General features: G+C 35.9%; 1 protein-coding gene and 1 long non-coding RNA gene across 7 annotated transcripts in view; one reads left to right on the top strand and one right to left on the bottom strand.

Annotated features, from left to right (window-relative positions):
• LOC145662853 (protein Dok-7-like) overlaps positions 1-26,511 on the top strand; it is a 291,210-nt gene that overhangs the window by 2,896 nt on the left and 261,803 nt on the right. For all 4 annotated transcript variants that reach the window (XR_014127112.1, XR_014127113.1, XR_014127111.1 and 1 more), the window contains exon 2: positions 10,942-10,987. Coding sequence is in view for 1 of the 4 variants with exons in the window: in XM_081728786.1 (XP_081584912.1) it covers positions 10,942-10,987 (46 nt within the window). In the remaining 3 variants the exon portion in view is untranslated. The remainder of the gene's footprint in view (positions 1-10,941; positions 10,988-26,511) is intronic.
• The window catches only part of LOC145662854 (uncharacterized), a 170,473-nt gene that overhangs the window by 102,682 nt on the left and 41,280 nt on the right, over positions 1-26,511 (bottom strand). The gene's annotated exons all lie outside the window — the stretch shown is intronic.

The following is a 26,511-nucleotide window of genomic DNA, read 5'->3' as shown; positions in this document are numbered from 1 at the left end:
GGCACATATCAAGCGCAAAACATTGAGACGATTGGATTTTTTTTTTTTTTTTTTTAATCGACGGTTACATCCTTTAACGTTAGGTGGGAAGGGTTAAGTGTGTCGTCATATTTCATTGACTTCAACTACAAGAGCGTCCATTATGTGTGAACCTCAATAAATACATACATCGTATTGTGCTAAAATCGAATAATATTTACGAAAATTGTAATAGAATATTTTTTAAACTTGGGGGAAACACATTAAGGAGCATTTTTTAATCTGAGGGGGAACGGAGTCTTAATCCATACTACATGAGGGGCTGAATTCACCGCTGGTTCTTGACTGATTTTGTTCCCAAGCACTGAATTACGGGGAAAAGTCAAAGAAAATATACGTGATATTGTATCAAATCCAAGTGGAACTCTAAATAAAATTTAAGAAAATGGAGTCGGGGCAGGGGTCTTTACCTTATTCCTTACTGATTTCAGCTTCATTTAAATAAATGATTGGTAAGCCTCAAAGAAAATGCTCACTTCAATTATAATAAAAGAACGCTTAAATAAAATTATGACTTGCACTTTCTATTGACTACCGATATTATGAACATTTTTATTGTTTATTGTGTTTTATTGTTTATTAGTTAGATTTGAGTTTAGCGTTCTTTCAGCAGCGAGGCTGTATGAGACATGGATCTACAGTGTAACGTGGGATCCGAGTCACCTGAATTCCTGTCAGGAATTTAACCCGGATCTACCTCGCCAAGAGTGTGCATGCTATGCACTAGAGACCTGCACGGGCCGAATTTTTCGGCCCGAGCCCAATCCAGCCCGAACGTGCCTAGGCCCGGCCCAGCCCAGGCCCGAAAAGTTTTGGAGATTTTCGGCCCGAGCCCGGCCCGGCCCGATAAGTTTTTCAAAATTCTTGGCCCAAGCCCGGCCCGGGCCCAATAAATTTTAAAAGTTTTGGCCCGAACCCGGCCCGATATTTTTTTTAAAAAAATAGCAGGAGCCCGAATCTTTCTCAAAATTTAATACTAAATTTGACCTAACCCTCAGAAGCATTTTCTAAACTTTGGTTCACAACCTAACGCTTGCCTTCCGAATCGTACCATTGCCTCCTAGCACTTTGCCTGTCATAGAGAGAACAAAAACTCCATTCCCTGTAACAAATGATTTTTAGCATAAAGTGAAGATGGCAATATTATTTGGCGACAGGCAAAACATTCCCACCTGTATTTATTAAAAGACTAAAAACATTCAAAAATATTAGGAAACTATTATAGGGCAAAAGTTATATTTATTAATCCTCCATCTTCACATCATAGACTTAACTTTACAAACAATAAAATAGTATTTTATTAGCCTGCAGGAATACAAATCAACAAAATAGGCTGATGATAAACAATATCTATTGAATTATATTTTGGCGTGCAAAATTGTGTTACGGGTTTTGTACTTTCTTCGGAAAGCAGTGCGATTTGGGGAGAAGAAAAAAACACGTAGCCTAGAGATAAATTGTGCTCTCCATTGACCGTAAGCCACATTTAGTATACGAAACAGCCAAAAATCTGTTTTGTTTAATTTATTTGTTTTTTGTGGATTTGTACACAAACTGGTGTTGTTAGCATTGTTGACGTGTTTCTTTTTGCCGGTGGAACTTAACGAGGTAGGCTGTGGAATGTCCATTGTTACGTGTTGCAAAGGTAAAAGAGTTACAGCCCCTTTAGCTTCCTGATTGAGCGATCGACTGGCTTTGCTGGCGGGATTAATTAAATTTGTGATTACGTGCTTCTGATCCAGCAACTCGGAAAACGGGTCAAAGTCCTTCTAAACAGTTCAAACATTATTAACGCTTGCCAAGTCGTTTGGAAGAGAGGGCTGAAAAAAAAACACGTGCAATAAGAATTGTCGCACACGTTACGAAATAAATGAAAAAATCCATTACCCTTGTAGCAAATGATCCACCACACACATGAGTAACGTACAATACAATGCAAGTATAGGCGATATAATATATGAGTTTCAAACGTTTCGCTCTTACTTAGCCAATTATACTTCATTGCCAGCTGGAAAAGTTTCAGAGTTTTTGACTTGTGAGCAACTAATTAGTTAAAAAAAAAAAAAAAAAAAAAAGTAGTACTACACATGACTACACACTATTCTGGCAGGTAGAATAGATCCTGGACGCTCATTTGAGTTTTTCAGTGGAAGGCAAAATTTTGGGGGTAGTTTCAGGAAAAGTATGACTAAACAAAATAAAAGTACTTTTCAACAGGAAAAAAAATGAAAAATAAAGAATCACAATATGGTTCTTTTTAGTTTTACTCCCACAGCTATGTTCTGAGGCTGAGAAAGAAAATGATGATAATGAGCGAAATGATGGGATGAAGAAAGTGTAAGGAAACTGAAGAACTCCGGGAAAACCCATGCATACGGTGTCTGTGAAACACAAATTCCACACAATATAGTTTTATAACGAGCATTATACTCCAGACATTATAATAAACTATCCCCTTTCCCCCAGTGCTCTCAGCTCAAATGTTGACACTTTTAAAATTAGCAGTACCGGTACTTGCGAGTGCATTAAAAAATAATTATGAAGGTTTGATAACACAAAATAATCATTACTACTATGGTTTCGATTTTTTAGATAGTAGGTAATGGCTACTACAGGACGGCAAGTTTTCGAGTAGAGGGCTTGGTCCCCCATAACTCCGCCACTGTTTAGAAGAGAGTAGAAACCGAAAAGCTTGAGTATGAAGTGGAAGGTACTTAAATTTTTGGTAAGACTGTTGCTTAAATTTGATGTTTCCACTAGCACTAGGGGAAAAGAATTGATACAGGTTTTTACCGTCTCTTGCATCACGTGGATCTACATTTTAAGGTTTGAATGAACCACTATAAAAGTATTTTAATGTCAAGGCTCTCGTAACGGGAATCAGACGCGAGATCCCGTGCAACAAAGGCTCAAGTATTAACTACTAGACCAATGAGGGTGGGAGGCCTTTTAACATAAAAAGTAGGCGGTAATCAAAATGCTTCGATTGCTCTTAAAGGACGACATATGAATATTGATTATTCATTTTCGGAGAGGTAAAAAAAAAAAAAAAAAAAAAAAGTAACTTACGGATACAGCTGGTTTCACTGGCGTTATCAAAACTTTTCGAAAGACTTAAAACCCTTGATAATTGACTTAAAAGTGTCTTTCCCTAGTTTTAACTGTAACTACAAAGCTATCCTACTATGAAAGGGAATTTTGAAAGGGAGTTGTCAAATATTAGTTGCTAAAGAAACTATTCCAGCATTGGCTTGTCGCGGCTGGAGAAAACACGTGAAATTTTTGTTGAAGTGCCCTTCCAGGAGATTCGAATCAGGACCTCCTGACTTTGAGACCAAATTCCAAACCGTTCACCTACGTCTGCTTCGGAAAAATCTCATTGGGGTGTCATGGGTCGAATCCAGTTCTCCCATTTGGTAGACACATTCTGTCGCGAGCTATTTCGTGGCTAAGCGGTTAGCGTACACGCCTTTGGCGTGGGAGACCCAAGTTTGGTTCCCGGTGGAAGCCTCATGTGGGTCGAATTCCACGTTAATGAGTAGGTCCCGTCTCATATAGCCTCACTGCTGAAAGGGACATTGAACTCAAAATCAACTCAACTTAATATTCTATCGCTTAAACTACCAATCACATGTCAGTTCGAAGTGAAATCCAACAATTACAATCTGATCCTTAAGCCTCGAACTACTGAAGCGCCGGCGAATCTACTGTTCATAACTCGGGGAATGTGTTTTCCATTTTGTTTTCGCTGTTAGATACAGAAAAAAAAAATGTACTTTATACCACGTTTAAAGGCAGGAAATTGTTTCAGTGAAGATCATATCTTGTAACCGGTTTCTTGATACTAATTCTGTTCTTGTAGTTGCTGCGTTCTTTTGTTTACGCGGAAGATGACAATATGTTACGGTGACTTGGGAGAAGAAAAGACAAATGACATTCGCTAGAGTTTTTATGGAGAGAACAATGTGAGATAATTAGAGTGTGGAGAGCATCATTTTCAGGTGGAACAAGATAGCAGACTAGTTATTAAGAACCGTTTTATAAACATTTTGCCGTCTCTAAAATGCACTTTCAGGTATGGCATTATGCGACATTAAAGAAAGACATAGTTTACTTTAACAGCAAAAAGAAAAAGAAAGTAAGGGAAAAAAGTTGTGTAATAAACTTGCGTAATTCGTCCATGTCATTGTGCATCTACCTGGTAGTCATACAGTTCTTTCTTTGAATGATAAGACAATATTTGTTCTGTGGTGTTACTCGGCTTATGAATATCTTCTTTTCATATTATACATGTGATGAAGTAAAAATTAGGTTTTGCTCCAGAATAAATTCATTGAAAGTGCACTGAAATCAATACACTTCTGCAGTTAAATATATTTTTTACACTTAAAGTTCGAGTTGTTGTGTTTTGCGTGTTTGTCCAACACCGAGGTTTCGAAGGACAGAACCTATTATTACACGACCGAGGCTATAAACCAGCTCCAGTACTATACTATAAATATAAACCAGCTAGCAAGTTCAATCCTCACAGCATATGGCCACTACACTATCTCCTCTCGCCCCTAAAACAGTGTTTCTTTCAGAAAGAATGTTCCGAGGGGGACAGCACACTTAGTATTCGGAGGGGTACTGCTGGTACTATTCTATTTGTTATTGTATTATATTATATATCACGTATTATTTTGGTCTCCTCCGGGAGGCAGTGCCCCCCACAAACCATGTCTGGAAGAAACACTACCCTAAAAGATAGAAAATTAGATTTCTGAGCTTTGGGCATCTATGGCTATATTAGCCCGTCACACGTATGAGGAATGACGTCCCTCGGCGGTCACAGTGTCCAGAGCGACCTGGGACCTATATGTTAGGTACCATCCCGACATTTGCGTGATGTGCATAAAAAAAACAGGAATAACTCACTCAGGATGACTGGCCTGAGGAAGCTATTACTTTTCTGACCGAGTGTTCCCACCGGGAATCGAATCCGGGGCCGCTCGCACCAAAAACCGAGAGTGTTAGCAGTCACTAAAAGATAGCTTGCCTAACAGCTAACAATTCTGGAGAGAGACAGGGAGTTGTAGAACAACAGGCTCAATTTTTAATATGGAATATAACGTCGACAGCTCTTTAATTTCTTGAAAAGGGGACGAAGGGGCAGGTATTTTTGGGTCTAGGAAAATTCGGTGTAGGAAAATTCGGTGTAAGAAAATTCGGTGTGAGAAAACTCGGTGTAGGAAAATTCGGTGTACAGAAAATTCGGTGTACCGAAAACTCGGTGTAGGGAAATTTTGGTGTAAGGTAGATTCGGTGTAATACATATTAAATATTACCACTTATGATAATTTACGACATTTCATATTGTGAAAAGGAAAACCATATAATGTAACGAATAAAATGTTATTACCTATTTCAAGAAAAGAAAATTTATTTTTCTGCCTTGAGTCCAATACCTCTTGCATGTCTTTTGCGGGGTATTACAATAACTACTTTTCATCACACAATGAAGCTGACACTTTTTGTCAGAAATAAAACAATTACAACTATAAGTTCAGATAATAGTTATAGGAACAACTAAAAACACCTTTCCTATATAGTACATCATAGAACATATACAAGGTGATTCTTTTAAAACTCATGGATTTCATTTGGGTCTAGATTTTCTAACTTAAGTCCGATTTTCATGCGGTTTGTGGCAAATGATCAAGGAACGTTGGAAGATTTATGGAACTATGCTTACTTGTTTAAATTCATTTGGGGTAATATAGGCCACGCCTCTAGAAAAGCAGCAAATATTTGCCACTGTACCGAATTGGAATTAGGTGAGGTGCGGTATGGAGTTTTGAGTTTCTTCGTTAGATGGCAACCTCGCGACGGTCAATAAGAAACAGGAAACTGGGCCGTTGTGTTGAGAATTATGCTGTGCTACTGTACCAATATGATCAGGACACAGTTACAATAATGTACTCTTTGGAGCAACTCTATTTTATCGTTAAAAAGGTTTTGGAGGCCGGGATCTGTTGTTGCTACGCAAAGGGCAGCTACACGCCTCACGTTCTGCCCCAAACAGGAACATAATATGGTCGCTAGTGAATAAATTGCAGGAAACAGGATCGCTTCTGAGTAAGGCAGGGAAGCATCGGACACCAGTGGCGGATGTTGTTGGACATAAAACTTAAAGATTTCATTTCATTTCACTAACACTTAATTTGTATTCTCACTAACACTTAATTTGTATTCTTCAATTTCGCTTCAAATATCCAATATCTCATTCGAACTGTAACGTACAATGGCGAATATTTGCTGTTTTTCTTGCAGCCTGCTCGATATTACCCCGAATGAATTTAAACCAGTAAACATAGTCCCATAAATCTCCCATTCTCCCTTGATAATTTGCAACAAAACCGCATGAAAACCGGACTTCAGTTGGAAATTCTGGAGCCAAATGAATCCGTGAGTATCACTCTACATATACATATGTAAGATTCAAAATTATATTGATGAAAAAAGTCTTAGTGGAAAGGGCAATAGAAAGCAGTATGGTTTTATCATATAATATTTGTACAAATAGTTTAATTCTCCTCCAATCATACACTTTAATTTGTTTGCCTTAAGTTAAGGTAAACAAATACTGCAACCCTATTGACTCCTTATTGACTTCTCCTCCAATCAGGCGTAGATACTTTAGTTGAGGCATTTATTTTTACACCTTTGAGTAACATAAATAAACTATGTCGTTTTTGAAGAATTTAAATTTAAATATTTATTTATAAAATAGACAAAATCGTCAGAACATTTTTGAAAAATCTACAATTTTCAACTTTACCCGTCTAGTAACTTTTTTTTTTTTTTTTTTTTTTTTTGGAAATAGAAAATTCTAGGAGACATCCTCAAAAACAGCATAAAAACTTAAGTTTTAAATAAAATGTCGATTGGTAGCGATGGTCGCTTCGCTAAATCACACAAACGGACATTAAAAAACAAATTTCTCGTCATGTAAGGGCCATGAAATGTTAAAATCCGTCGAAATCTAGAATTCAAATTATTTCACGATCACAATTTTTCAAAATTTGGTATAGCAGACAGTAAAAGTACGTTCTACACAAAATTTGAACTTAAAACTAATACGCTCATTTATCCTCAAAGTTGAGTTTTTAATAAATCCTACGGTCTACAACAACGAATCTTTCTTTACACCGAACATTCCCCACACCGAGTTTTCCGTACACCGAATTTTCTGTACACCGAATTTTCCTACACCGAATTTTCCTGCTCTCGGTATTTTTCTGTGGGAACTATTTTCTTGTATACCGAAAAGGATAGTTTCAAACAGATGTCTGGCTGATGTGTAATGCCACTGGAGGGGGGCACTCGCCACATGCCCTCTGTGGTATCGTTACTGATATGGAAAAATAATATGAACTGAAACTTTTAATTTGACGTCCCACGATTCTGCCTTTTAGGCTGAAGTAGGCGAATGATTAATGAAAATGAATTGTTATGAAATAATTGGAAGAAAAATCGGTTTCCGCATGTATTCCTATGAAAGTGATTATGGATACCATCCTTGCTTGATAGACTACCTGCAGTACTGTTAAGTTTAGCGGGTTAGTGTGATGCTCAGGATGCAGAATAAAATTTGTCCATGAAATAAACTCTAAAATGAAACTAAATCACTTTCTAGTACTGGAAAATCTAAATGCTCAATTACTTTCTGTTTTCGTTCACCTTAAAGTTTATTTCGTGGTAGAATTCAGCTCATTCTACACCAAAATCTCAATTATTGCGTTCAGAATTCGAGACCGCGAGATGTAGCCCACTATATATGAAACTAGAAGTAGGCCTACATTTGATATGATATTCTTTTGTTTGTTGAAGTTTAGGGACTCTTTACAGCACAAAGACTATATGAATCGTTGTGTGACCAACATTTGAGGTCGGATCCGAATCACCATAGTACATTCCAAATTCGTTTACTGCTCTCGCACGTTAGATATACATATACAATTTCTTTCAATCTGCAAGAGACATCACATTTTTCACAATTTCATGACGATGTTAAGTACGAGTGATGTCAAAATAAATTGACCGTAAAAGATTATTGGAAGTGCATAAACTATGAATACAGAAAAAAAATAGTAATGAATGGTTAGTCAAACATTAGCATTTTTCTGTAGGACCTTCACTTAGGATGTAAATTATAAGCAACGCATAAGCACTTAGGATATAAGCATAAGAGGGCAACGTGAATAAGCAATATATATATATATATATATATATATATATATATAAACTAATGACTAGCGGTCCCTGTTGTTACATCTTTAATAATAATAAAATAATGTGTCTGTTAGCAGCTTTCCTTAGAAAGAAGCCATCACTAGCCAGTCAAATTTTGTACACAAGAACTCTTCACAAGATCTAATCACGTATTAAGTCGTTTCCTTGATTTTCTGTTTGAAGGAGATCAACTGGGGATCAAATTTTAGGGATGGTTTGCGTTTGTTCTAACGTCTTGTCTGTATGCAACCAACATTACATATATGTTACGCGGGATTACATAACAGGATGGGGTAAAATTGTTGCTCTTCGTTGTTTATCTATTTCACTCGTTTCTTTATTGGGGCCGCGGTGGCTCAGTGGTAGAGCGCTCACCTCTGGTGCACAGGGTCCTTGGTGCAAGTGAGTTTTCTCGCGTTCGCCCGTTTCCTTCCACTTTCTTCACTCCACCATTTCATTAATTTCATCATCATCACCGTCTCCTTTCGCCTAGCCGGTATAGTCGTGGGAAGTAAAACTTAAAGATTTCATTTCATTTCTTTAGTTTCAAACGTTTTGCACAAATCTTAACCTCCCCGTGTAAAGAACAAAATTTCAGCCAGTAGTTTAATAGTTGTCAATGTTGAAATAAATGAACTCCCTTTGTCGAACATTCCAGCGCGAAGGGTTCTTTTTCCACCACTTGTGTCTTTCTTCCCTGGATAGAACTGAAAGACACCGGGACCAATGCTCGTGAAAGAAGTGACACACATACGGTATTGACTTATTTAAAATGATGTCTATAACAATGGTAGGATTCATCGGGACAGGAAGAAAGTAATAAAGAAGGAGCATTGACAAAGAGGGACCAATACGAAAACAACGTAATAAAATGGTAGAAAACGGGGAAAGTTTTGCTAGTACTTTTATAGGAGACAACGCGTACACACAGAATGTGAGGCAAATATAACGGAGAAACCTCAAAACTCAGGGGTAGAAGTGGCGTATTTAGAAGGGGAGCTTCCGGGCTTAAGCCCCCCGAAATCTTACTATAGTAAAGTATATGAAATATCTTGCAGAATTTTTACATTTTCAGGCAAAGCCACCCCCGAAAGTTAGCAAAGCCCTCCCCGAAACAAAATCGTAAATACGCCACTGAGGGGTAGAGACGAGAAATGGAAAACAATTCGGTAATGAGTAAACAAATAAAAATTTACATTTAATTTCTTAAGATACATAAAAATACACGGCATTTAATCCAATTTAATCAGCGCGCTCATTTCTGTATAATTTCGGGGAAAGGGTTAATTGTTTCGTTGTCAGTGAGTCTCGAGGGCAACACTATCTGCAATTGGGGACTCACCCAAGCTCAAGCTCCCAATCCTCAGGAAAGTTCGTGCTAGCTATATCTCGCGCTCACAGCTCAGGTTCGCTATGCTCTATAGGGCTTGCATTCGTGTGTGGTTGCGCTCACTATTCAAGTTGAAGCGCTAGCTCGCACTCTTTGACGTGGGAGATCCGGTTTCGATTCCCGGTTGAAGCTCATGTGATTGGGATCCCACATTAAGCTGTAGATCTACGTCTCATATAGACTTGCTGCTGAACGGGTCGCTAAACTCTCACCCAATCTAATATAGTTCGCACTCATGCTTTTTCGCTCTCAGTTATTAAGCTCAAGCCCGAGAACCGGGCTCTCGAGTTTGAATTCTTGGTTCCGTACACCATAATTATCATAGTCACAGCACCGCAACCACGATCTGCAGTGATTGAGGAAAATGTCTAATGGTTACCTGAACTGTGTCTATTGTGTAATAATATGTATGAGCTAACTTCTCTCTTATGTATCCCCACAAAGCATTGACAGGCGATAACAGGTACAGGTTCGGGGTGGTCACTCCAGAGTTGCTGCTAATTGCGCAGAATGCTATGGCAGTTTCATAATGTGGCGATGCTCTATCTTGCTGGTACCAAACCTGATGCAGAAGTACCCCAAACCTCCAGTTTAAGAATATGCACTAGTCGATCGACAATGCTTTAGATATGATTACTTAAGATCAGTGATAGTAATAATTTGTATTGCTGACTGAAGTACGTAGTGTATAAATCAACTCATCGATCTTAAGTTTGACATTATCTAACCTGTTATACGTACAGTAAAGTTGTGTTGGAACAGCAATCTTCTAAATTTGACAAAATCAAATAAGAGCTGTATCTTTTAAAGTTGAATGAAACTGTTCTTTAACTTGATGTTACTTTTATTTTTAAATACTGTTTTACGTGATTCATAATAGTCTTTCACCTGTAGATTAAATGACGCAATAATTACGATGATAATGTCTTGCGTTTGCAACCTATTTTCATTATGAATTTTGTTCCCTTTGGTTTAAGAGAACACTTGATAAAATTGGTTTGTTCCAACTTGCTCTCTATACACCCATCCTAAATTCGTTTTATACAGAACTCCATATTACATACTTGTTTCTCCGTGTGTTATATGAAAAATGGGATATATATATTTTGCAGAAACCAATAAGGATATTAAGAGATACACATGTAAGAAGTATGAAAATACACAGGAACGAATACAAGTATACTATATAATTTATTTGTGCTTAGTGTATTTTCTATCGTTTCTTTTTCTGTTTGCAGTGGAAATCAAGATGGTGTGTGATGCGGAAGTTATCACCAGTTGCAGGTATGTGTTGCGTAGGCATTTTTTTTATTTATTAAAAAGTGCCATGTGTTTGGCTCCATTTGTTTCTTCTAAGAACAGGTAGTACAGTTTTGTTTTCCTTTGTTCGTATTGAGGTGATCAAAGTGTTTACATTGCAGTGTGCGAGTATCTGTGACGTGCGAGAAGTGCGCACTTGCAATAAAATTGTATTATACGACAATTTCTTCGTATCGCGTGTAGAATAAAAATACACCTATATATTATAACGGAACTGCGGGTATTTCTATAGTGCTTGGTAAGTTACTTCTTCACTGTTTGAAGATTGGAAATTCCTGTGTAAAAATGATTTTATAAATGCTAAATACCCATATTAGCCTCTCGTTATGATAAAGATTTCCGATTAGGGATCCGGTGTCTCACTAGAAGCAGAGATGGCATGAGTCCATGAAAACAACCCATGACCCACGACCCACTCTGACCCACCACGATCCACTCCAACCCACTACCCACCATGCCACTCTGACTCAAAACCCATCGTCATCAACTGTTACCCATGATCCATGCCCTCCTTTCCACTGACTAAAAGGTTCATACTTGTAATGAAATAAGGCTGTGAAATTATCACTAATTAGGGTTTGAATTTCTACGGTCAGTCGCTCAAGCACCGCTCTGTTACAATGCCGGTGGATCTGACCTTTACAGTATGAATGGTAAAGTGTTTGTAATGGGCCATATTACGATGAATTACAATTTAATTATATCATATATAATTATTTACTTGTAGACTTCAAGATACTTTTCAGTGGAAAATAGGATTAAATTTGGAAGGTAAAATAGGTTAACGTAAAGGGAAAAAGAAAAGTGTAAAATTCGACTGTCTCTCGAAAGGCAAGTAGTAAGTCCTGTTGGTATTATTACAACTACGATTGCAAATATCAATATCCAAAAGTGCGTGATGTTCTTTCTTCCACTTAGATATTTCATTTCAAGTAAGTGAATAGGAACAAATGAAAAAGGAAGAAAAACGGAGGCCTTGAAAATAAAAGATAAGTTCACCACTGTTCAGAAGATACTGTATATAATGCACTGAGTAGAATGGGTCGGTGGGTCATGGTAGGTCATGGGCGATCGTTGATTTACGGTGTGTCACAGTGGGTCACGGTGGATGGTAGGTCGCAGTGGGTCGCGTCCTCTCGATTCACTGACACAGCCACAAATCTTGGACCCATTACATTTCTGATTAAAAGAGCACTCGCCATTATTGAACGTGGCCTAGGTTTGATTCCATAACCGTGGGACCTTAAGGGTCTTCACTACAGGGAAATTAAACTATCGCTAATTTTAGAGTTTTTCTGTAATATCTTCAAAACAAATACAAATATTCGAAAAGCAGAAACGTAGTGAACTAGACAATACGATTTTACCTGTGATACCGTTATCACAACTGATCTATCTTCTTACGATTTGCAACTGTAGCTAGTTTTAGTATTTTTTTTACGGGTTCTGTAAATAGCGACATACCAAAAGCAGATAAGTGAATTGTGGTGAAGATATCACATGCAAAATCGTATTGTCTAGTTCACTACGTTTCTGCTTTTCGAATATTTGTATTTGTTTTGAAGATATTACAGAAAAACTTTAAAATTAGCGGTAGTTTAATTTCGCTGTAGTGAAGACCCTTAAGCTGGGTATTTCATTTCACGGGTTCCGATCACTCCTCTAAAGAAGACAATAACAAGGAGGTTCAAGCACCCCCGAAATAAATTTGATAGTTTTTCCCATTTCACATACAACAATAATCCTTATCATTTCTAAGAATTTCATTGATTTTTAACATTTTCTTTGAAATAATACTGTATTGTCAAATTTCATTCCATGTAAGAACTGCATTATTTTTTTTTCATTTTTCATCCATTCTGCTCTTCTGTTTTTTTTTTTTTTTTTCGTAGTTGTTATTTTCTTTCGTTTCTCCTATCATAGTTTTGACCGTTGTTAGTTATGATTCAAGTCGGCCGGCATCAGTAACAAAAACTGAAAGGAGGTGATAAGCAAAACTGGTGTTCCACACCAACGTGCACGGATATCAACATGACGGGACTTTAGTTATTATAGCAAAGGAATATTTACATCCTTTAGTTGTAAAGAAAGGTAAATGTTTGAATTAAAGAAAATCAAGAGGGGGAATAAGTAGCCCGGGAAATTAGATATTCCAAGAGGATGCTTCCTTTTTCTTCTATGAATAGAATAAAAGGTTGGATTCACTGATAAAGTTATTGTGTGTGTCATATCATATAGGGTTCACAAGTCTGCAATTCTTGCCATTAAAACTTCAACTTATGCATAAATTAAAATAAATATTTATTTCTCAAACTTAGTCGGCAATTGCCCCCTGTTGTGCATAGCTCCCCGAAACAAAATCCTAAATACGCCACTGTATAATATATTTATATATATTCTGCAGGCTGTTCTCTTAAATCAACATAAATAAATATTAGAAATTCCCATTAAGCCACAAATACTGTAATTAAGTAAAAATCAATTTTATCTTTTACTGTGCTCTTGATCACTGAAGACAGTATCCAATTAATCTCTACATTACAATTTACAAGCTACAAAAACGTACCGACACGGCAACAAAATGAAAAAGCAAATAAGCTTGGACAGAGTAATATATATTTTGTATATTTACGGTAGTTGGCGTGGAAATTTTTCATAGACACTGAATAATAGATGGCGCTGAACAAAACGTTAACGTCACGTTCTGGTAGCGTTGACTAATATAGCTTTCAGTTAGGAGAAACAAATGAAGGAGTTAGTAATATCCATATAATATCAGCCCTTTTAGTGTTTTGAGTCTTCCAGTCTGCTTGCGTAGGTTTGTATTTATTATCGTTCTGTTCTTGCCACAGAAAGCAAAGAACTCACAAATCTTAAATGCTTCTGAATAACAGGATACGAAATACAACAGGCAAGTTGAGTTCTCATTTTTTTTTCTTGCTTTCTTTACACTCTTCGATGAATAATGTTGTTGCTTAAGTGGAGAAGGCGTTTTTGGATGCATTTCTTTTGTCTCTTTTTTTTGGTTAGAGATATGAGTATTCCATTACTAGTTTCCTCAGAAATGACAGTGGAGCCCTTCCCTCTATATAGTTTTTTTTTCTCTTTCTATCTATCTACTACATCCTTTCGGTTGTTTTTTTGCAGTTGTTGAAGAGTTAATTTCGGAGGGGCTATTGGACAAATATTATCATTTGCTGGTAGTAGTGTAGAAGTAGTGGCCTCTCCCGTTCTGGGAAAAGAATCTTTGTACAGACATTCGTAGCGGAGTCAATTAGCTGGAATGTCAACGTCTAAAACAAACAAAGTAAATTATCTCTTTCATACTCTTTTTTCTTATTTTTTCTAAATCTTTCTTCAGGGGTGGATCTACTTGTCACAGTTGCCAACTTACAAACTAGTTGGATTTTTATTTATTTACTTTTTATTTATAATTTATTTTTTGCATATTTCTCTTTTCAGAATAATGCATTTTTTGTAATGAATGTTTTAAAAGAGCAGTTTTGACCCAATATATGTATTGCTTCAGGACAACTTTTAGTGACTATATATAGAATGTCCAACTCCGTTATGGTAAAAATACAAAGAAATGAAAAAGAAGATTTTTTTGGGGGGGAAGGGGATGTGGTTTTCCATGTAATATGTTGAAAATTTTCCAATCGTACTAGCCATTTGGGCTTCACACTGGTAAGGCGCCCTAGTTAAATCTAGTTATTTATTTATTTATTTATTTATTTATTGAACAAATTCCCAGATACAGCATAACTTTGCCATTTTACACAGGGACATGCTAACAAAAGAAAGAAAAAAACAAAATAACCATAACAGAAAAAAGAGTGTAAAAGTCAAACTATTCCGTCAAAACTCGTTTAATTGCTCTTTCAAGCACTGGGTAGCTCGAAAAAATGTCCACATCAGTTGTTAATTGATTATAACAGTTTGGTGTTATATATATATATATATATATATATATATATATATATATATATATATATATATATATATATATATATATATATATATATATATATATATATATATATATATATAAAGACCTCTGTATAATAGCCAACCTAGGACGGGCAAGATGGAATAGGTGGGTATTCCGGGTGATGCGGGAAGGGATACGTAAGGATAGTTCCTGAACTAATATTTCCGATCTTAAGTTTCCATTAACTATTTTATGTAGATACTTCAGGTCAGAGATAATTCTTCGTACTTCAGGAGTCTGAATATTAAGATGTCGCAAGAGTTCCTTCTTAGATAATGATCGAAGTGCAGGAACACGAAAACGGACTATAGCGAGGAAGAAATTGAGAACAGAATCAAGTCTGGAGAGATGTGTAGGTGCTGCCATGGCCCGTATGGGAGAGCAGTATGCGATCTTGGGCGCTATTAAATTAAATTAAAAAGTAAAATTAAGTTAAATTAAAAAGTAACGTTTCCAGTTCAGTAGTCTGTTTGGACCAACGATGCTATAAAATAGAGAATCTGCCCATATGTATCTTCATCCTATTACCTCAATAAAGCACCCCCCCCCAAAAAAAAAACAATCGAGCATCGGCACAGCAACCGGGTCTGTGATTGGCTACTCTCGTTTCCTCCATGAATGTTGGCTCAAAACATTGCGATATTATTGGGTGGACTAGTTGGAGTGGAGGTGGTGAAACTGTGACGTATTGCTTCACGATTTTGTTGTATCGTATAGGCAGATCGCCTATTTTATAACATCCTTGACTTGGACAGAGCTAAGGGCGCGCAAAAATGACATGAGCTACGCGCACATTGTTGTGTGAGGGAAGCTACACCATTTCGAATCTGTTTCCCAACAATTCTGTATTTGTAGTACAATGAGGGCCCAACACAACGTAGTTTTCTGAACGTAGGATGCATTCACAATGATAGAAATGTCAAACCACTATGGGGAGACAGTATTAAACTCTCTCAATTTTGGTCGTGGATGCAATTGGCTATGTATGGTTATTTTGCAATCGGGGCGTACTATCCTTATAGGGGTTCGCACTTACTCATCTCAGTTAATCCACACTGGCTCAGACTCATACACGTTTTGAGCTTGGGCTCTCTCTCCTCAATCTTAACTTCATTGGGTTTGGATTATAGTTTCCTATCCATTCATAGGATTTTTAAACATGTGGGGCTTTTAGAGAACAAGCGAATCAAGTTCAGTTACCAAATTTGTGAGGAAAGGAGACATAAAGTTTGTACGATATGTTTAAATATATGAAATCTGGGAGTCCGGATACCCTCCCCAAAAAATTCGATTTTTCTATATCAATATTTTTAATCTAATTTTAGGGGCGATTTTCATTTTTTAAAGTTTTGTTTATATTGAATTTAGACTCCCCCGAAATAAATTTATGCGTACCTGCTTACTGGATGTAAATCTTTTAAACGCTGAAAGGAGTTTCAGATAAAGATCTTAAAGAAAAATATATCCAAAATACAAAAAAAAAAAAAAAAGAAAAGAAAAGAAAGAAAGAAAAGAAAAGAAAGAAAGAAAAAAAAGGACTTTGATTCATTGAACGCGCCACATGGGCTCATGAATTTGGACCTCGTACTGTGGAGGTATTTGAATATTGATTTTGTTAAAGTCATACTCCCTTCAAATATTAACGGGTCTACACCCGAGAAGACAATTCTGTGGATACCCATGCAACATTAGACCATACAGTATTTCACTTTGACACTATTATTGACAATGCAATAAGTTGTGTACATTTATTTTATATAAACCGGATATGGGATGAGTAAGGATGGTACATACCATAATCCTTATAAGGCAGTTGTAGGAGTTTGTCTGCCAACACAAGAAAATAAAGAAATGAATGGGGAAGGGAGGCGGGGACAGCATTGGTTCGAAAGATCTATTGTTTCTCAGAAATGGCTTACTCACGCTTTTTTTTTTTTTTTTTTTTTTTTTTGGTCGGTTTCACGTTCAGGGAACGAGTAGGTACATGCATGTAGCATACATTAACAAAGAAAAAAATCTTTTGACTAAATGAGAGATTGTAAAGGAACTATTTTCCTCCTGTTAGTTTTGAAATACAAGAACTTAAGATCATTTAAAGAAAGAAGACCGAAAAAAAAACGTTAGTTTCAACACCCTCAAATTAGCTCTTTCAATGGGCTATGTGGTTTATTAGAAAAACAGGTGCTTAATAAATGTGTCAACTTCTCTGCGTCGATGTATTTCTCGCCATTACTACCAAGTTGTAAGACAACAACCAATAAGTTTATGCGTCTCTATTTTTAGATTGATGGCTCTGAGTCACACACACTGTTCTTAAACGTTTTCTGTTCCTTTTTTCTTTCTTTATGTGAAGAGGAAAGTACTTCCGAGTTCTTTAAATTAAAAAAAAAAAAGGTTTACATAGAAATAAAATAAAATATAACTGTCAGAATGATTGCTATTTTTGTTTATTTTTTTTTAAAGATGTATCTGTCTCATCATCTTTGTTAAAAAATAAACTTTGGGTTAAGGGTGATCTCTCTTTACAAGGTGTAATGAAGTTATTTGCGTTTCATTTATGGGATATCGGCAGTGTTGCTATCTTGAAGTTTTAATTGCAGAAATACTAATACTACTTCCTGTGTTAACCCATATTTCGCACTTTAATGAAACTTAGGTATAAAATAATTAATTGATTTTAAGACTAGTAACATGTTTGTTGTGAATAAAAACAGAAAATAAATTAAGCCAACAGAAATCGTAGCTTCATTCTAAGAATTGGTAGAGAGTTTATTACACCAGCCACTCACCAGGAGTTGTATCAAATCTATCTTCCTTCAAAGCTTGAATATGCAATCGTCGTGTTGAATCAAGACAAAAACAACTATATGTTAAAACGTTTGATTTATATGTTTGTGATCAAGAATAGTTTGTATGTTTGTGGCCAACTCGGAAACCACAAGCTCTAGAAAGATACCGTTTTCACTGATCGATTGTAAATTTTGTGTAAATTGTTCAGTTCTAATTTAATATTTTTTAATGGCTATTATTTCTTTATTACATTTTGTTCAGGGTACACTGGGAGTTTTGAAATTAAAAAAAAAGTGTCTTATCCTACGAGTTATATATTCCAACACCACACATTTGTATACGGGGTTAGTATATCTCTCCGGCGTTTGTTTCATAGCCAAATGATAATGAAAAACGAAAGATAACCATTTCTCCAGTTTAAGTTGAATCTTTATTGTTTGGAATGTTTCGCCCAATGGACAGATATATCACTGACATTATAATTAATTGTATGTGTAATGTATTTACTAATTACATACTGTATGCAAGAAGAAAGAAAACACTGATCATACATGAATTAGGAACTTCAATCGGAAGTAGGCTCAAATCTTGCAAACGGTGAGAGATATTAAAAAATAATAGATAAAAATCTGTCTTTTATGATATCCCTGCCGATTTTTATCAAGACGTCCTTCACTTGTGTCTGTAAAGATATACAGGGGCGGATCCAGGATATGATCAAGGGAGGGGCTAAACCATATTTTGCCGTTTTATCCAGTGTAAAGCAGGATTGAAGCCCATTTTATCCAGTGTATACCTGAGCGTCAAGGGGAGGGACTATAGCCCCTATAGCCCCCTTAGATCCGCCACTGTGTACAGATATTGTGACAAGGAGATTCGTGCTCACATGTGAATGATGCGCTGTGTACAGAGCGCAGGTTCAGCCAGTATTCATTAAAAATGTAAAAAAGTTATTAATAAAATAACACAAGAAACTGCTTTCAATTAAGCATAGCGAATAGACTATCACGCATTATCAAAAGGTCCCATAAAACAGACTTTTCTTCCTCCTAAAGGCTTCTTTCGCCATTCCTATCCTTGCTTTTATTTCACGTTCGCCTATCACGCATAGAAAACTATAATTTATTTTATTAATTGGTTGGTTGATTTGGAGTTTATCGTCCCGTTCAGCACTAAGACTATATGAAACGTGAACCTACAGTTTAGAGTGGAATTCAAGTCGAAAGCAGGTCATACAAATACGTATAGTTGTATTGCTCTTAAGCATAAGTTTAATTTAAAAACAAAAGTATACAATCGATTGTATTGGAAGTGAACTAGAAACAAGTATAGTAATAGTATAAGGGATATATATATATATATATATATATATATATATATATATATATATATATATATATATATATATATATATATATATATATATATATATATATATATATATATATATATATATATATATATATATAAAAGAATGTTGCGTTAGTGAGAATCTTTTGACATAACTCGCATAGTCAGAGGTCAAAGTGCTGACCCATCATGATGACAAAGTTGTATTCGTGTTTTTTTCCATATCTTTTTTTCTCACCTGCTACTTAAAAACTATTCTTTACAAATTGAGGCCAAAGTGTATTGCTTGATGTGAGAATATTGGACTTTGAAATACCAAAGATTATTCGCACTCACTACATACAATGTTAAATTGTGCAAACACATAACCATTGTATAGAATGAAAAGAAATTGTCATAAAGGCTTACATTATTTTGAAACAGGATTGTGCTCCTAGTTCGAATCGAAGGTCGCACTCTTTGTCTGCCACAGTGATATAAGAATGCTGCATGAATTGACATTGTTATTCGGATTTCATTCCAAGAATTTCGTTGGTGATGGGGAAAAAAGCAAATATTGAAGTGAAATGAAATCTTTTAGTTTTACGTCCTAAGTTTATACAGGCTAGGCTTTAGGAGACGGTGATGATAAGAAATGAATGCAATGGTGGAGGGAATAAAGTGGGAGGAAATGGAAGAAAACCCACGCACACGATATTTGTGCATCACAAAGTTCACTGGGCACGAGCTGGGGTCAAACCAGGGACCACACGCAAAAGAGGTGAACGCTCTACCACTGAGCAGCCGCGGCCCTGAGAAAAAAGCGTCAAGCATCTTACCAATATAGTCGAATTTTATTTCACTTAAAGATTAATAGAAAATATTTGACGCCTTGCCCCTTAAGAATTACATAGGGGAAGACTTTAACCTTAAACCGCATCTCAGCGATCCCCCGGAAACTACGAATTGTGTTCTAATATCGATCGTTTCTATTTTTGCATTTCAATCTCATGCTGAACGGGGATGAATTTGAATTTAAAGTTCATCGAGAATGTCACTATTCATCTCAGCAACCCCCTAAAACGATAGATTAGATACTTATATTAGTCGTTTAGAGTCATTTTATGTCACTCACTTCTCATCACACCTCTCAGTCTATACCGCTGGGGCATGAATTTGAACTTAAACGGCATCGGGAATGTCACTATTCATCTCGGCGACTCCAAAAAATGTGGCTTGGGTACTGACATGAGTTGTATGCGATAATTTTACGGCGTCCTCTCTCCTCATCTCTTCTCTACTTGCCGAAAATAAGATTTAAAAATTTAAGTTAGGCCAGAGACCACTCATGCACCAAAAACGATCAAAATCGGTGCCGCGGTCTAAGAGGAATGAAATGTCAGACATCTTTACATTCATTTTTATTTATATGTTAGATAAAGATAAGTGAAATACAATGAATGGTCAGTAGAGGTTCAAATTCAGTAAAGTACAGAACATGCTGTTGAAAATAAACATGAAATTAATTTAAGGAAACAGTTGACACTGTAAAATTGAATCAAACATAACATTATAACAATGTTTCAGTTTGTAGATATCGATATGATAAGTCTCCTAGGAAAAGAAACTCAGTTGAAATAACTAAAATACCGTGGGACACCTAAAGTTTAATTTGTTTGATTACATTTATCATGTCGAATATATAAGCTAAGTTCAATGTTGAAACCTGTTTTCTTATGCAGGAGTTCTTACCGAAAGCGTTGGATCGACGGAGAGTCAAAATGTCTGAAAATCTTCCTAAGATATTTGTGAAAATCTGTAATTTTTATTAAAATATCTGCGTAAATATGTCTATGTGATGATTTTGTATTTACCGCAGACTTCTGCTACTTCTTCAGCATAGTAGATTTATTTAATAGATAATGCCGAAACATGGCAAATAAAATAAATTCATCTTGCATCATTCACAGGGATCATAAATCTCAACAATATATTCAGTTATCGTTGCTTTTAACAGTCGGATAGTTTATCCCTTGCCCATCCTATGCCATGTGGGACACTACATTTAATCTCCGATGTCGAGTCACCCCCAACATGACTTTTGTAGGTATAGTTGATTTCTTTGCTTTCTTGTAAGTATAGTTGATATTCCTGGACAATAATTAAACCATTATGTTAATGGATATTCGTTAATGTACGAGGAGCGTTTAACAAATATAACAGTAGCGCAATTAGCTGCCAATAAGCGAAGCACGCGCTCGTTCGCACATAGATATGAGCACCTAGTAGTGTATATTTGACGAGGATCGGTAGTTCAGTTGAGTGAGGACAGTTCTGCAAAGTGAGCGTTCCTGTTTTTCGCCTCGAAATATCATTATACTCGGTTTCCTCAAATAACGATATGCGATTACATTTTGCGGGTTATTGAAGAAAACAAATACAAGAACGTTCAGGAGGGCGTTTGGTGATTCAACTATGAGTAAACGAAGTGTTATCTATGGCATGAGGCGCAAAATTTGCAATAGAAATTATGATGATAACTTCCTTGAATTATCACGGTATTGTGTACTATCACACGGTCCCGGCAGACGATGCTGTGAATACAAACTATTACGTCTCTGGGTTGAAGAAGCTGATGAAAAGTCACATTACCAAGAAGAGAAGAGACCTGATGCGGCAGTGGAAACTGCATCACGACAATGCGTGTGTTCATGTTACAAACAAAGGCGGTGGCGTTTTTCTCCAAGAGAAAATCGAGACGGTCCGACAACCTCCATTTATACTAGATCTGGCTCCAAGTTATTTCTTTTTGTGCTCCAGGCCAAGAAAGATCTCAACGGACGTCATTTTCAGAATTCTATGGTACATTTAAAGGCTTTAGAGGCAATTTTAAGCCTATGTCCAAAAAATGAATTCGAACATGTATTTACTCAGTAAGACGCTGGTTCAAGTGCATTGTTTTACATGGTGACTATATTGAACGTGATTCGAGTTCTACTAAATAACAGTGTGTAGTTCTGAAATGGTAGCCTCACTGCCAGTCTTTGTTGAGCACAACTCGTAGTAGGTTTTAACTTTGAAATATCGTTATTTACCAAACGCTATAATTTGGCAACTGCATGGAGACCTGTTCAGACAAACTCAGGAAACTAAAAGATCGTTAAGAGTTTAAGTTCATATGACTCTTTCTTATATGTAATAATACGAAACTAGAAAACAATACCAAAAATTCTGTAAATCATCCAAAAAAAATCTTAATTTCGATATTGCTTTGAAAAATCTATAGATCCTCAAATAAATCTGTAGACCTGGCAACACTGTCCGAAGTATTGGTAGCTCCTCGAAACCACAAGTTCACCTTAGTTTTATACAATAGAAATGAAAGTAAATCACTGTTTAAAAAAAAAGATGATAACCTGTTTTTAAGCAGAATTTTTTTTACATATTTAACCACCCTGTGTAAGCCATGAACATAGACCTAATTGAGTTTTATTGTGTCTTTTGTGTATATACTTCGTGTGAGTACAACGACCATAAAGATTGCATGCTTATTTGCAAGACAATTCTAGATCAATGTAAAAAAAGAAAGAGCAGCAACATTTTTAAGCGGGTCGATAACGTTTTTTCATGCAGAGAGCACTTTACATTATACTCGTCGATCACTACGAAGACTAAACTTTTATAAGAATAGGAGAGGGAGACAGAGATAATCTCACAACAATCGAGCCCCCCTTCCCCCAACAAGTCACGAACTTGTTCAATGCAGAACCTATACGAGCGGCGGTCAATTGCTTCATCATATGAAAGTCAACTGATCACATAAGGGAAATTAGATCAAGAGGATGTTGGTTAAATGCATGCTGGGAGTATGTTCTATGTAGGAGGTGCACAAAAATTATGGTAGTCTGGTTTCGAGTTGTGTACTTGAATGTGGAGTGACCTAATGCACTTTTATTAATAAAGATATATTAGCTTTATCATTAAGTATTTAGAAAATCATTAAATTACATGCGCTTTAATGAGCTTTCTGAGTTTTTAATGGGACATTCTGTAGATCATCAGTGGACCTATTTTTCAACTTCAAAATTATTAGTCAATAATAATAATAATAATAATAATAATAATAATAATAATAATAATAATAATAATAATAATAATAATTATTATTATTATTATTATTATTATTATTATTATTATTATTATTATTATTATTATTATTATTATTATCATCATCATCATCATCATCATCAAATGTCCCCTTGTGGTACTTTACTTCCTCGGTCTTCGTCTTCCATATACAACTCGAATATAGCGTGAAATTCGAACGCCTCATATGGGTATCTTAAATAACTTTTCCCACCCCTTTTTCTTTCATTTCTAAGTCAAAATTTAAAAATGCTCAAACACGTGCTCAATTATTTTGAATGGAAAGTCTAAATTCTAAATTACATGTCTCTAACCTTAAAAGATTCTGATATTTGGACATCTTATTATAATAACTGCAATCCCTATTCCGCTTCTTCGTCCCTTGCACGTCATATTTCCAAACATCTTTCCTTAGTGATGCGTTACGTCACTAATCCCGTGTCCTGTCTAAATTTCAAGTTTCAAAGCTTAGCACAGTTTGGCCTAGGCGCTGATCAGTCAACCAGGACGACTTCTTTGATAGACAGAGAGAGAAGATTATGAGCTAGTAATCCGTTTAACAAAGTTGAATCCGCACTGGAAACTTTTATTGCTAAACCTTTAATAGCTAAGTTCTCAGCATAATATAGTTGTTGTTTGCCTTGTTAGGAATACCACTTTTCCTTGATATGGTTATGCTTTAACCATTCGTTTAGTTCTTTTTTTCTTGATTATCACCACTTTTGAGTACCGTTACCTTATTATCTGGTTGCTTCAAATAGCTAGTTGCTGCTGACAATAGGTGGGAAAGGTATCGTTGCTAAGCAAACGAGAACTTGTACTCACTCAAGGCCTGCGGCATTTTACGTAACAGTCTTCTTTCTTCTTTTCATTTTCATAATCTGCATGCGACATATTGCTATTACTGACTGAACTTGGTAACAATAATCATTTTATGACGTTGTGTTGATGAATTAATGCGTGTTATTATTATTTTTTTTTTTTCATTCGTATGAAGTTTTCAGGATGTTTCGAACCTAACATGTTTCAAGATTTCTTTTTTTTTTTTTTCCTACCTGAAAGAATGCGCTCAACAGCTCATTTATTTTTTTCTTTCTTTCTTAAAGCCGGAAATTTAATAGCAGATTATGGCTACTTTAGTACTATCTATACATGTTACTAGCAAGCAAAGTGTGTGCTGAAATTTTTATATATATATATACATATATTAAATGTAGAGATCTCTTTGCGTTTTGTAATTTTTTTTATTACTACCACCATATTTTTTAATGTGATTTTTTTTCATACACCAGTAAAGGAAATGTGTAGATCGTTTCTTGCAGTATAAATCAAAAAGATTGTCGTACTGAGAGCATATTAAGATTATAACACGTCAGTACAAGCTCAGTTTTTATATGGGCCATAAAACAATACGTCATCGTAAACAGTTGAGACATACTCATCCTTCTTATTTCTTTCTTTTTTAAGTACATCTTACAAGATCATTCAGAAACTTGGTAACAATGAAACAACATTAATTTGTGAGCCAAAATACATTTATTCTTCAGTATATTCTCCGTTAAGTTCAAACCATTTTGTACATTTTGTCAAGGCGATTTTCCGATTCATTACCCGCTCACTGAAGTTATTTTTCTTAAGACCTCGAAAATATTCATCTGCGGCTGCCATAACTTCTTTATATGATGAAAAACACTTGCTATCTAGATTTTTTTTTTTAAAGGTTTGGGAACAGATGAGTCAGAAGCGGACAGATCTGGTGAATATGGTGGATAATCTAACAATTCATAGCGTAACTCCTTCAATTTGACCATTGCAAGAACACCTTTTAGAAAGAGTGCATTATCTTATTGAAAAAATGATTCTCTAAACTAGGTCTTTTCTCCCGAATTTTTGCACCCAATTGATTCAAAAGGTTTGAGTAATATTCTCCTGTTAATGTTTTTATCGGTTGAAGGTAATCAATTAACAAAATACCTTTTGTGACCCATATATATATTTTAACCACTGGATATGAAGGAGGACTGTCCCTTAACACATTCACCATGTCATAAAAATTTCCTTCCCGTTTAATCCTTTTTTAAATAGACTATTCCATTATTCACGATTATTTAAGTTTTCCATTTTTTTCCCCATACAAGCACAACACGTTTGCTTTCATCAGCTGTCTGCAATAACCTATTTGATAGATATATTTGGAATTTACGGTGTGTTCACATTTCGAACAATGCTATACTTTGCTGCTAGCAGTGACATATATGTGTTAGGCTGCAAAGTTTCTGAATGACCTGGTACTAAACTATTGCACTGATTCCCAACTAGTGTGTTGGCGCAGTCTCATAGAGTCTGTCGGGAAAATTTAGAATTGAAAAATCGTAGCGTTTAATGATTAGTTCAAATCAATTTTGAAACAGACTGTACCAGCAACACTATCAATGTTTAGTATTAGCGTTACACTGTTGTAATTTATTATTAATAATTAAAAATCAAAGAAATGTGTCACGATGTCATGGGCGTCGAAAGAGCGTGTAACCAGTTAGAAATCGTTGGACTATCGCATACTACAATATACGGACCAATGATTCTTAATTTGTACGTAGGGCAGCGGTGGCTCAGTGGCTCTGGTGCATGGGGCCCCGGGTTCAAATCCTGCTCCCGCCAAGTGAAATTTGTGGTGGATAAACACCGTGTGCGTGAGTTTCTCGGGGTTCTCCCGTTTCCTCCCACTTTCTTCATTCCACAATTTCATTAATTTCTCATCATCACTGTCTCCTTTAGCCTAGCCGGCATAACCGTGGAACGTAAAACTCAAAAATTTCATTTCAATTTGTACGTAACCATGGTGCTTGAAGATTTTTCAGTTAATTTTCTTCAAAAAATCACTGGGAAATACATAAATTGCCGTGGCATTATTATTAACTGTAATGCACAAAGACAATAATACGATATTAACGAGTAATTATTATTATTTTTAAATATGAACCCTTTCCTCATGTTAAGATTAATTGTAATTTTACAGTCTTATGTTATCAATCCAGTGACGAGATGAATCAAGAAGTTCGTGACCCGTGACCCGGGAATCGTCCAGTTCTGGTAACCCACGAAAATCCGGATCTACGGCAAAATTTTAAACTGACCCTTGCAACATGTAAATGGTATGAGGAGGAAACACCCAAGAGGATTTTCTTGGGTTTGAGCTCGAAGTATGGATACACATTTTTTTTTTTTAAGTTAT

This window comes from Thermobia domestica, chromosome 10 (genome assembly GCF_964235325.1).
Source record: "Thermobia domestica chromosome 10, izTheDome1.hap1.1, whole genome shotgun sequence".
Classification (NCBI taxonomy): domain Eukaryota; kingdom Metazoa; phylum Arthropoda; class Insecta; order Zygentoma; family Lepismatidae; genus Thermobia; species Thermobia domestica.
Note: the sequence above shows the minus strand (reverse complement) of the source record. Positions and strands in the feature narration are given on the sequence as shown.